This window comes from Pipistrellus kuhlii, unplaced genomic scaffold (assembly GCF_014108245.1).
Source record: "Pipistrellus kuhlii isolate mPipKuh1 unplaced genomic scaffold, mPipKuh1.p scaffold_m20_p_2, whole genome shotgun sequence".
In the NCBI taxonomy this organism is placed as follows: Eukaryota; Metazoa; Chordata; class Mammalia; order Chiroptera; family Vespertilionidae; genus Pipistrellus; species Pipistrellus kuhlii.
Genome location: NW_023425515.1, coordinates 63,151,449 through 63,165,079, shown reverse-complemented (window position 1 = coordinate 63,165,079; position 13,631 = coordinate 63,151,449). Strand labels below are relative to the sequence as shown.

The following is a 13,631-nucleotide window of genomic DNA, read 5'->3' as shown; positions in this document are numbered from 1 at the left end:
CCCTGTACCCTATATCCAGCTGTCTGAATGTTTGTTATGTGAGTAGAACTCCCCTTTCTACTTAAAGCTATTTTGAGCTAGTTTCTGCTGTTGACTATTGCGTTAGAATAGCATCCTCCTGGTATAGGAAGAGTCATCAATTTATTCTAAACCATAACACAGACACCTGCTAAAATGGAGCTTAGTTCAGGAGATAGGAAGGCAAGCTTTATTTTCCACACCCGATTAAAATTGTATCAGAAATACTCCAAGTGGAAAAATAAGCTGTACACCCATAAGATCAGATAGCACCTCCGGGGAGATAAGCTCTGATCTGGCCCAGCTTTATCCAGGTTACAGGGCATGGGAGACGAGCTCAAGGAGCATGAACAGAAGAAGTTACACACAGCATATTGTTGTTACAGTTCTTATCTCTCACTGTTAATCCTTCCCAAACCAACCTATAAATTCAATGTAATTCTCCTGGAAAATGCCAGCAGAGATTTTGTGGAAATTGATAAGTTGATTTTACATTTTCTATTAAAAGCCAAGGGTCAAGAATAGCTGAGATAATTAATTGCAAAAAAAAAATGTAGATGCCAGATATCAAAATTTATTATAACACTACAGGGATTAAGCATTGGAATTGATGCAGGAATAGACAAATAGGTCAATGAACTAATTTTAGAATTACAGAAAAGCTGCAAAAATGGTACAAAGAATTCCCTTATATCTGTTATCCAATTACACCTAATATTACCGTCTTATAATTGATTTTTAAAAGAAACTTTAAACATTCCATGTGGAATTGTTTTTATTTGGTTTTAATTTGTGATGTGTTTGGTTTTTTCTTTCCTGTTAGCTATGACCTTGAAAACTTTCCTTCATGTCTGCTAATCAATTATCACCTGTATTTTCTCTTTTGAACATTTTTTATCCTGATAATTTAACAATCTTTGGAGTCTTAATGTTTTTCTTATAAACTTTTCTGAACTTTTATATTTTGATGTGTTTATTGTCACACTTGTACAAATAAAATCAATTTTTTATTTGTCTTTTAATTTTTGATACAATAGTTCATATTTTTACAATTTTTATAGTATTAATTTTTTAAGTATTTAAAAATTGTATTTTGAGAACAATTTTGCTCTCAACAGTGGCGTATCATTCTATTCTTAAGAATATATTTTGAATTCTGAAAAGAGCCAAAAGTCATTTGCAGTCAAGTCAGGTAACCAGAATTCAGATACATATCATTTTGGTAAATAAATAAATAAAACAAAAACAGAACCATGAGCCAACTATGATGATAATATAATGGTAACATTATGATTTTCTTGTGTGATTAAGAAACTGTTTAAAAGCCAATTTCATATGCATTTTTTTAAATGGCAGCATCAGTTGGAATTTATGTACTCCCATAGAAACTAATTTGAAGGGTGTGTGAACCCTTAACACGACCCGCGTGATTCAGGGCCCACTCAGATCTGGTTTCTGGAGGAGGCTGCACACTAAAATGAAGAGAGAAACTAGAAAAGAGTTAATTTGGGACAAATGAGGGGCCAGGAGAGAGTCAACCTTCGTAGGGGTGTCGAACTCAATCAGAGAAGGGGCCAAAATCTAAAATCCAGCCTAAATCGCGGGCCGAATGGTTTACTGAACAGTCATAAAGTGTCATTGTGATGGAAACGCAGCGGAGTGCAGTGATGACAGCGCGGTGCGGGCCACATTGCAAGGCCTGGGGGGGACGGATTTGGCCCGAGGGCCTTGTGTTTGACACAGTGCTGAGTGGGAAGACTCTCTAGGCTCTGGCCTTGCTATCCCTTTTATTGAGGCTGCTTTGGGAAACACCCAGTACCCTTAAGCAGCTTTGGAAAACACCCATAGCCCTTAGGCAGGTAATAAGTAGATTATCATATCAGTAAGGATTTACATGATTACAAAATGGGGATGTTGCCTCAGTTATTATTGTCTCAATTAGATAGGGTGTGGTTGGCTCTGACCTTTCAGAGCTTCAAGGTTGACCAGCCTCTTTCTATTAGTGAGACCATGATTGGTTTCTGGCAGAAGAGTAATAAAAAAATTATTTCCCCATCATTACTTTTGTGAAAAAAGAAAGGGTATATAAAATAAAAGAAGCAGGGAGATTAGGAGTTTGCTATAATCAAGGTGATAGATAATGGCAGCCAAAAGCAGGCTGGTAGTATGGGAGTTTGTAACTTGGTAAAGAAAGGGATCAAGTTCTAGATATATTTTTAATTGATATTATTACATACATTGATTTATATAATATATATAAAATTATAATAATAATATTTATATTATCTTAATTGATTGCTATTAATATTGATATTACATTTCTTAATGTCCTCATTAAAAGTGTAAAACGTGCTGGGACCGGTTTGGCTCAGTGGATAGAGCGTCGGCTTGGGGACTGAAAGGTCCCGGGTTCGATTCCGGTCGGGGGCATGTACCTTGGTTGCAGGCACATCCCCAGTGGGGGGTGTGTAAGAGGCAGCTGATCGATGACTCTCTCTCATCGATGTTTCTAGCTCTTTATCTCTCTCTCTTCCTCTCTGTACAAAATCAATAAAATATATATATTAAAAAAAAAAAGTGTAAAACGTGCCAAAGCCTGTTTGGCTCAGTGGTAGAGCATCGGTCTGCGGATTGAAAGGTCCCAGGTTCGATTCATGTACATTGGTTGTGGACACATCCCCAGTAGCGGGTGTGCAAGAGGCAGCTGGTCAATGTTTCTCTCTCATCGACGTTTCTAGCTCTCTAGCTCTCTCCCTTCCTCTCTGTAAAAAATCAATAAAATATATATTTTTAAAAATAAATAAATAAATAAAAATGTAAAACATTACCAAACATAAAATTTATTATCAGAAAGTGTGAACATATGTACTGGAGCAGAGACTAAGGGTGCTGTCTAATAAGGCTTTTGCTAAAAATCAGTGAGGACTCATTGCCATTTTAAGAGCATAAAAAAATCTTAAAGGTCTATATAATTGACAGTTTGAGTGCCTGTTCCCTATTGGCCTTTTAAAAGTTTTGACCATTCAGAGATAATAATTTATAGATGACTAGAGGCCCAGTGCATGAAAATTCATGCCCCAGTGGGGCTGAGAAGAATGGGTGTCACCATCTTGTGGCTGTGGGTGCCACCATCTTTGAGGGCATGGCAGTCAATTAGTATGTTCCCTCCTTATTGGCTATGGGAGCTGCCATCTTTGTGAGGGCCTGATGGTCAATTAGCATATTCCCTCTTTATTAGATAGGATTATATTCTTAGACCTCATTAGAAGGGCCAATTAAATGTGGCTTGAGAGCTGAGATATTAATGTGTCTGGACAAATATGTAGCCTTTGTCTAGGGCAGAATGGGAACTATTGCCTAAGAAGTAACTTTAGCTTCATATATCTGCAGTCTTAAAAATTCTAATTAGAAGAACAATATGTACTAAGTAAGTAATGTGTCAGGCACTATTTTATCCAATCGTATATTGATGGGCACTCAGGTTACTTCCATATCTTGGTTATTGTAAACCATGGTGCAATTTACAGAAATGCATATATCTCTTCAAATTAATGTTTTGTTTTGTTTTTTTGTTTTTTTCAGATAATTACCCAGAAATGGAATTGTTGGGTCATTTGGTAGTTAAATTTTTGAGGAATCTCCATACTGTTCTTACTCTATGAAGTAATTTAAATCCCAGACTAATTGAGGTAAAATGACTCATTAAGGGTAATAGTCAATTTTGGAGGCAGGATTTAAATTATTCTGCATGCATGCAAATCCATGACCTTTTGCAATATCTTACAAATAAAGTATGTAGGACTCCATGGTTCTACAGAACTTAAAAGGCCAATGTTAGAAGATAGGGTGTGGGTGGATTCTGGCCTTCTTTAGGGCATCAATAGGGAAGGATCCATTTGAACAGCTGTGGTTTCTATGCCTGGCCATAAACCACTTATCACTAACCTTCCATTCTGTACATGATGAAGGATAACTCACAATGAGAGGTGGGTACAAAAATAACAATGGAAGACATAGAGACAATAGGTAGCAACCTGAAACCCACTGGCCATTAAAGTTTTAATATATGGACTTCCTACAATTTGCATCACATACCATTTTTCTTAAGTTTTGTTCCTAAGCAAATAAATTTTTTGTGTTACTGAGTTGTCATTCCCTACATTGTGAAGGAGCCGAAGTGATTTTTCCTCTCCCTTGAAAGCTGAAGGGACCAAGACTCAGAGGGGTAAACTAGCTTGTCCAAGGTCACAAGAATTCAGATCTGGGTATAGTTCAGTGCTTTTTCCACCAAGCAGTTCTGAATCCCTAAATAATTACCTCAATATTGTCATGCATCTGATAAAACTTTGTATTCCCTGGGTTTAATTTGAATGTCCAATTTTGTATACCTACAGCTGTCTTCAGAAACAGACTTGGAATATTTAAAAAAAAAAAAAAAAAAAGCTATTCTCTGTCCACACCATTTTAATGAGTTAGATTTCTTCAGCAAAACCCTAGCTTAGTTTCAAATGTCAAGATTTTTCTGTATTCCATTTTTATTTTTAAAGGTTATTCTAATATAAGCAGGGGGCAGGGTAGTGGGAGCAGAGCAAGCAGGCTCTCTTATTTCTTCAATGGCCTAACTTTTCCTGTAGGCCTCTTCATTGTTTCTCAACCATATAGTTAATTTCAAACAAATCATATTTCTGATTTATTTTCTCATCATATTATGCAACATATTTTGGAAAGAAAAATGAGGGAAATATTTGCCCCTCCTAAACCATTTCTCTGCTCTCATAGTCTAGTGTTCCGCTTTAAACAGCAGTTCTGTGTCAGTAGACAGTTTGGTAGGTGGAATGTTCTTTGTCTAGGCCAGAAAGAACCAAGGCTTAATTGAAGGAGCAGCTGAACACCTGCCACTGACTTGAGGAAAAAGACGAACAATATGGATTAGAACGTGTTCTCATCCCGAACCAGCTGCCATTAGTATATTTCCTTTTTTTTTTTTTTTTTCTTCTTTTCTTTGTTTATATTTTGGACCAAAGAATCAGGCCATCTTCCTAGAACATCTTTAACTCTCACAGAGCGATTTGAGTAATATGATTTTAGTCGTTTTCACTTTTATAAGGTAAAAATTACTAGGGCCTTTAATATTTTCCCTTTCATCTTTCTTTTTTAAAATAGTGTTTTTCCTTCAAAGCATTAAGGAACTATAGCAGGGGGAGGAAAATATGTTACAGTATCTAGGTTCTCTCTAGATGGTTATAATTCTTGTTGGGCCACTGCCTTTTGGTAAATGAGAATGACAGTCTCAGAAATTAATTCAAGCTTTTGAGGTTCTTCACACACTAGACTCTACTTGTCCTGGAATTCTTTACTTGAAATATTGCTCTAAAATCATTAAGGCAAAACACATGGAATTCTGATTAAATACAAAAAAAATGCATTTTAAAAAAATCATTGAGCAGTAAGCTTTACTTAAAAGTTATCTATCATGTGAAGGAAAAATAAATTTTCTTAAATAAAGACCATGTTTATTATGAACATCACTTCAGATTAGAACTGTTTCCTTGGACTGGGCCCATGATGCCACGTTGTAGAGGAAAGCAGGGAGAAGAAATTTGACTTCAGGGAGATATGACCTTTAGAGCTGGAGATGTGAGGGAAACAGTGTGGTTCTGTTTTCCAGCCTCTTTTTTTAACCATGAATTAATCCAAATTATTTTGGACCTAAATTTCAGACTCATCTTCTTATCACCACCCTCAGCAAAACTACAGAGTAAATATTATTTTATTATCAGTTTTCTTATAATAAACGACTAGTATCTTTACACTCTTTGTACCCAAAAACCAGTGTTCCTAAGAAGTTGACAAGGGTGTGCTTTGTGGGCCTACCTGCCTTTCTTACAGTTAAGATGAGGCTATCCTTTGGAAAGGGAAGGATTCACCAGCCCTAGAGTCAACTTCAGAGGAGGTGGACCTGGAGTGGGTGGGGTACAGCACATGGAACAGAGCTTAAAAATCTAAGAGGCAGCCTCCAGGGAAAAACTAAAACCAAACCTAGGTAAACTAAAGCAGTCATGATCCCAAAGCGGGTAATGGGAGGAGGAGCATCCAGGAAAGAGGCAACAGGGCAGCCGGAGCCTGGGGAAGCCAGATGAGAACTACAGGATTCAAAGCATAAGGTAGGAGGTGGGGTCTGGGGTAAAGCAGAGCTAAGATGCTGATAATATGGGACCTAGGGATGGTGAGGTGTCATTAAGCCAGGTATCTATTTAACTCACCTGACCTATCCTAACTGTACTAGTAATTAGGATATAGACTCTCAACTCCAACCCCATCTTTCCGTATTCCGCTTTGTGAAGCTAGGCTGGGGTCATATGGATCCAATGGTTTCTTTGCCAGCTTTTTCCTGTTAGCTAGGTTCAGCCCAAAGAGGAATGCTAGAGGGGTATTACCAGGCATTACCGTATTTTTTGGACCATAAGACGCTCCGGACCATAAGACGCACCAGTTTTTAGAGAAGGGAAATGAAGAAAAAAAGATTCTGAAACAAATAGTGTCCTAAAATATTTTATGTGCATTAAAACCCAACATCACAGTCATAAACACATGTAATCAACCCTGTAAAGTAAACAGCAGCATTTAGAACCATTTTAGAGCTGGGCAAGCACACAGAGACCACACAGAGCTGGGCAAGTAAAAAAACTTTTTTTTTTTTAAAGTATATGTGTAGGCTATATTTGGACCATAAGACGCAGGGACTTTTCCCCCCCACTTCTGGGGGGGGGAAAAGTGCGTCTTATGGTCCGAAAAATACGGTAATTTGGGGGAAACAAAATTTCTGAGTCCCGGCACTAAAGTGAGCCAGGTCACTAGGCTATTCAGATTCAGCAAGCTCATTTGGCACAGTTCTAGAGTAAGTACTCAATACATGTAAGGAAAGGAGCGGATGGTTCCTCACCCTAAATAGAATGGAACCTTCAGTGAGTCAAGGTCCAATATTAGCCAAGCTCCACTCAGGGAAACAAAAATTACTTTGGTTAGTTTAAAGGGAAAAAAAAATAGTGCAAGGAATTAGTTAAAAGGACATTGGACGACTAAAATAGCAAGGGGAGGACACTGAAGTAACACAGAAATGGCAGGAAGCAGTTCGTACTGTAGGTGGGGGAATCACGGGAAGAGGTTTGGGTTATTAGAACATAGAAGCTTGGAAGGGGGAGCTGGGACCCTGTGGAAAGGACACTAGGTGCCTCAGAGGAATGGGGAGAAGGGAGGCCTAAGATAAACTATCACTGCCAGAGTGGGGTTGTTGCTAGGGCAAGAATGTAATGGTGTTTTTCTTTTCATTTTTGGCAAATGAGTAGAACTTTGTGTTATTAGTGTAACAATGATCTTTCTCACATTATTTGTGATCATTTTATTATTTTTTTAATCCTCACCAAGGATTTGTTTTTATTGATTTTAGAGGGAGAGGAAGGGAAAAGGAGGGAGAGAGAGACACACATATTGGTGTGAGAGATCCCCAACCAGGGATGAAACCCACAACCTCAGTATGTGCTTTGACCAGGGATTGAACCTGCGACCCTCCAGTGCATGGAACAATGTTCCAGCCAACTGAGCCACACCTGTCTTCAAACAAAATGATCAGGGCTGTGATCATTTTGTTTTAAGATATTTTGTATTATATTGTGTACTTCTTTGTGAATCTCCTCAAAATCTTTTGGAAACCCCTAGAATATTTCCATCTCTGTCTATAGTATAGACTCTATACTACTGTTGTCTTTATCTTCATCTATATATTTATCTGTAACTTTTTTTAACCTCTATTTAGTTTATTTTTACTGCCACATATGCCTCATCTATACCTCTATATATGAAATGTTTTTATCCACATCTGTAACTGTGAGGAAGACAGGGAAGTAAATTCTGTCTTTTAGTTTCAGTTGTGTATTTTAACCCAAATTTGAATATAAAAGCATAATTAGGAAGCTTTTTACATAAAGACAGCTCAGGAATGCTCTTCAACCTCCACCATGTTTCCAAAAGAAAGCCTCATGTTGGAAGATGTACTAACAGGCCTGTGATATAATAGAACCCCAAACTTAAAAAGTCCTAACCCATCAAGAAATCCCATTTATCATTACCATTTTTAGAAAGGATATAAAAAATAAAATGTCAGAACTATAATGTCAGGACCATTTAAAATGTCAAGTTCTTGTTGCATAGCTTGGCTGTCTGCTGTTCTGATCAAACCTGCAACTGGCATAATAATTACAGATGATGCATTGCATTGTCATTCACGACTAGACCCATATTTATAGCAAATCAGACAGAAACAGTCTCAGTGCCCAGCCTGAAATTTTCTCCTTTTTCTACATAGCTTAAGACTTTGCCATTGGAACAGAACATTATTGCTGATCCAAGACATCATTTGGGGTCAGGAATGAGAAAGAAGGGCAGAAAGAAAGGTTCTTAATAAATCAGAACATAGTCATCTGTAATATACAGATGCAACAAGAGCCAAGGGACATTAGACACGTTTGCCAAATGCATGTTTAATCTACGAAGAATGCTAAACTGTGGAGACACTGCCTGGATTATCTAGTTCTACTTCAGATGCTGGTTATTTTAATTGTGCAAGGAAACATATACGTAAGCTCTGTTTTGAACTGACAGATATGGAGACAGTTCTTCGGTTTAATTGTCGTATTCTGATGTGCTCAGAGAATACTAATGTCTAAACAGAAAAATAGCAATGCTTCTGTCTAGGATCTTTATGGAAATCTCCATGGGACTTAAGATGAGTGATGTATTCATAAACTGACACCAATTATAATAAAATCCTGAAATCAGTAACATGTACATGGGAAGAATTTCATTTCTTTTTAACTGAGATCTGGGAAAGGCACTCCACCGTTGGCCTTCCTTTGATAAGCCTTCTTACATGGTTTGAAGGAAACCTCCTCCCATGTCTGCCTTCTTCCCATCACAGATAACTTTCCATTGGAGAAGTCGATGCTCTCAGAAACAACCTCCAGAAGATCCTAATCTTTTTCTGTACCACTGATAAATTATTCCAAAGTCAATTCTCCTAGAAAATAATAAACAACCAATTAGAGGCTTTGACCATACTACTCACTGGCATATATATATATATACACACACACACACTGGTATTATATTGACAAACTTTTTCTATATATATTTTTTACCTCAACCAGACTCTAAATTCTTTGAACATTCTTTTTTTTTTTTTAAATAAATCAAAAAATAAATCTTTATTGTTCAGATTATTACAGATATTCTTCCCCCCCTCCCCCCCAACTCCCCTCAACCTGGTTCCTACCCCACACCATGCTTTTACCCCCCGGCCACTGTCCTCATCCATAGGTGTAAGATTTTTTTTTCCTTTCATTTATTTATTTATAATAAATCTTTATTGTTCAGATTATTACAGGTGTTCCTCTTTCCCCACTCCTCCCCCATATCTTCCCTCCACCTGATCCCCAACTCCACCCCATGCCCTTACCTCCCGCCCCTGTCTTCATCCATAGGTATAAGATTCTTGTCCAATCTCTTCCCTCACCCCCTGAGAATTGTTAGTCCAATACCTTACTATGTCCCTGATTCCATTATATTCACTAGTCCATTTTGTTCTTCAGATTTTTTATTCACTTGATTTTTAGGTTCAATTGTGGGTAGGTATGAATGTCTTTTTGTTCATAATTTTTACCTTTACTTTTTTCTTCTTCTTCCTCTCCTTAAAGAATACTCTTCAGAATTTCATGTAATTCTGGTTTGGTATTGATGAACTCCTTTAACTTTTTCTTGTCTGTGAAGCTCTTTATCTGACTTTTAATTCTGAATGATATTAAAGCTTTGCTGGGTAGAGTAATCTTGGTTGTAGGTTCTTGTTGTTCATCATTTTGAATATTTCTTGCCACTCCCTCTGGCCTGCATAGTTTCTGTTGAGACATCAGCTGACAGTCGTATGGGTACTCCCTTGTAGGTAACTAACTATTTTTCTCTTGCTGCTTGTAAGATTCTCTCTTTGTCTTTTGCCCTTGGCATTTTAATTATGATGTTTCTTGGTGTGTCCCTCCTTGGATTCCTCTTATTTGGGGTTCTGTATGCTTTCTGAACTTATAAGTCTATTTCTTTTACCAGGTAGGGAAAGTTTTCTGTCATTATTTCTTCCATTAAGCCTTCAATATCCTCTCGCTCTCCTCTGGCACTCCAAAAATCCAGATGTTGGTACACTTTAAGCTGTCCCAGAGGCTCCTTACACTGTCCTCACACTTTTGGATTCTTCTTTCTTTCTTTCTGCCTCTCCGGTTGGGTGATTTTTTTCTTCCTTATATTCCAGATCTTTGGTTTGATTCTTGGGGTACGTTGATCTATACTTGAGTTCCTGTATATTCTTTATTTCAGAGATTGTATGCTTAATTTATGACTGGTCCTTTTCCATTTTTTTTGTTATTCTCTTTAAGGTCCTTGAAGGTCTCACCAAGCTTCTTGGATGTCTCATCAAGTTTCTCAAAGGTTTTTAGAAGATTCTTGAGTAATCTTATAAATGTGATTCTGAACTGTGTGTCATCCATTAGTTTATTCTCCTCCATCTCTCCCATTCGTGTCATGCTTCTGTGTTTCCTCATTTTGGCCATCTCCCTGTGTTGATAGAGTGGCTTTATGTGGTTGTTGACCTACAGGGGTCAGTAGCTCAGCTTCCCCAATCACCTGAGGTGGTCCCTTTGTGGGCTTAGTGCACAGTCTTGGTGTAATTAAGCCTTGATTGCTGTTGATACTGGAAGAATTGACCTCCAGGCCAATTGTTTGTGAGAATCCGCTGTGTCTATAAAGGAAGAACTGCTGCGCTGGAGAAACACCTTGTTTCAGTGGGGCTTTGGTGCTCACTAAGAAGGTCTCCCTAATGTGTCACTTATGGATGTAAGGGATTGAAACTGAGCCCTAGAATTCTGGTTTCTTGGTCTCAATGAGGTGCAGTCCAGCTACTGTCTGAGGCCAGTACTGTCACAGAAGCTACAGCAGTGAACTATAGTCCTGTCCTCCTTGGATCTGTTTGCCCCAGGTTGCAATTTTGCTAAACTGCAACAGAGAGGGCCATTCATATGCAAAGTCTGCTGCTTGGAGCTTGGATGTGTTGTAAGGGGCGGAGTCTCAGGATGAAGTCCCAGGGCGTCACTAGGCTGGGGCATGGCCATCAGTAATGGTGACCTGGACGCCTCTTGGATGGTGTCCCCGCGTTTCCCCGCATCTCGCACCACAGCGCAGTAAACAATCTCGGCTCTGCAAGCAAGCCAGCCCCATTTTCTGACCCGATGGCAGACAGTCTAGCCTCTCTCCCAGAAACTGGATTTCAGAGAGATTGAGCACTCGTCTCTCTTGGGGTTGAAGAAAGCACCGCCCTCTGCGCACCGGGATCCTCCACCAACCTGTCTCACGTCCTCGCCCTCCCCCCCCCCACCTCAGTTTTCAGCGCTTGTGCCCTGGATTCTCCTCTTTCTCTTTCAGTCTAGAGATGAAGGGCTTCCTTTCAGCCAGCTTTCGTTTGGTTTTGGGGAGATAGACATTTGTTTTATAGTTTTTCCTTGGACTTGTGCCTGGCGGCCGTTTAGGTGTGTTTACCCAGCATCGCCATCTTCCTTTTCCATAGGTGTAAGATTTTTGTCCATTCTCTTCCCACACCCCCTCTACAACCCCTTCTCCCTTAGAATTGTCAGTCTACTCCCTTTCTATGCCCCTGATTCTATTGTATTCACCAGTTTATTCTGTTCATCAGATTTTTTATTTTATTTATTTATTTATTTATTTATTTTATTTATTTTTTTTAAATAAGTTTTTATTGTTCATATTATTACAAATGTTCCTTCCCCCCCCCCACCATTGCTCTCCTCCACCAAGTTCCCACCCCGCCCTCTGCCCTTTCCCCTCTCCCCATTGTCCTCATCCATAGGTGCACAGTTTATGTTCAGTCTCTTCCCACGCCCCCCTCTCCCCTTTACCCCAAGAATCGTCAGTTCACTCCCCTTCCATACCTCTGATTCTATTATATTCAACAGTTAATATTGTTCATCAGATTTTTTTAATTTCCTTGGTTTTTAGATTCACTTGTTGATAGTTATGTATTTGTTGTTCATAATTTTTATCTTTGTTTACTTTCTCTTCTGAAAGAACCCCCTTCAGCAATTCATATAATTCTGGTTTGGTGGTGATGAACTCCTTTAGCTTTTTTTTATTAGTGAAGCTCTTTATCTGGCCTTCAATTCTGAGTGATAGCTTTGCTGGGTAGATTATTTTTGGCTGTAGGTTCTTGCTATTCATCACCTTGAATATTTCTTGCCATTCCCTTCTGGCCTGCATGGTTTCTGTTGAGAAGTCAGCTGACAATCGTATAGGTGCTCCTTTGTAGGTTACTACCTTCTTTGCTCTTGCTTCTTTTAATATTCTCTCTTTGTCTTTTGCTCTTGGAATTTTAATAATGATGTGTCTCGGTGTGGTCCTCTTTGGATTCCTTTTGTTTGGAGTTCTGTGCGCTTCCTGGACTTGTAAGTCTAATTCTTTCACCAGGTAGGGGAAGTTTTCTGTCACTATTTCTTTCAGTATGTTTTTGATATCTTGCTCTCTCTCATCTTCTGGGACCCCCATAATTCTGATGTTGGTTCGCTTGAAGTTGTCCCAGAGGTTTCTTACATTATCTTCAATTTTCTGGATTCTCTTGCCTTCTAGCTTCTGTGGAGGAGTGTCTTCTGGCTCTTTATGTTCCAAATCTTTGACTTGATTCTTGCGATCTTCCCTTCTGTTTTTAGGACTCTGTAAAATATTTTTTATTTCAGACAATGTATTCTTTATTTCTTGTTGATCCCTTATCATTTCTTGTTGACTCCTTATTAATTCTAGTTGATCTCTTTTCATATCCTCATAGGCCTTATCCATCTTTTCTAGGAAATTCTTGAAAAACCTTATAAGCGTAGATTTGAACTCTATATCCAGACGCTTTTTGTCCTCCATTTCTTTCGTTTGTGATCTATTTTGTTGTCCCATTTCGCAGTTACAGATGGGACGGGGTTTCAGGGTGGAGCCTGCAGCTTTGGCTTCTGTCAGCCCCGCCCTATGCGGGTCCTTCAGTGCTCGCTGCTGCCGGCGCCTCTGAGAGAAAGGTGCCCTCGATTTTCGCCTGCTGCCAAACAGTCTAGGCTCTCCCCTAATGAGCCCGGTATTGGGGTTCAGTTCAGTTGGAAGTGGAGTTGGAGGTGGCGTTCAGAGCAGTCTGGAGCCCCTGTCTCCTTCCCGTCAGGGCAATCCCGCGGCACAGCCGACAGACAGTCCCTTCTCTGCGCGCAGTGTGCCCGCAGCCGGGACCTCCTTTCGCCTCTCCCCGGGGTTCCGCCTTACAGCCCGGCTCCCTATGGCTGAGCCTGGGTCCCCGGGGTCTGGCCCAGAACCGGGGTTCAGAGCAGTTGGGGGCCCAGCACAGTAGGAGTTTTATCTCCTTTCCGCTCGGGAACTCCCGCCAGGCACTCGGCCTCCCTCCTCTCCGGCTCAGTCCTCTCCGCGCGCCGCGTCTCCGTACCTTGGGCTTTTCCAGCTCCTCCGCGCCTCCTTCTGGTTTG

The 13,631-nt window shown here is 39.6% G+C and overlaps 1 protein-coding gene across 1 annotated transcript in view; it reads right to left on the bottom strand.

Moving 5' to 3' along the window:
- Positions 1 to 8,940: 8,940 nt before the first annotated feature.
- The window catches only part of GUCA1C (guanylate cyclase activator 1C), a 39,445-nt gene continuing 34,754 nt past the window's right edge, over positions 8,941 to 13,631 (bottom strand). The window contains 2 exon segments of the mRNA XM_036445107.1: positions 8,941 to 9,002; positions 9,005 to 9,091. Coding sequence (XP_036301000.1) covers positions 8,941 to 9,002; positions 9,005 to 9,091 — 149 coding nt within the window.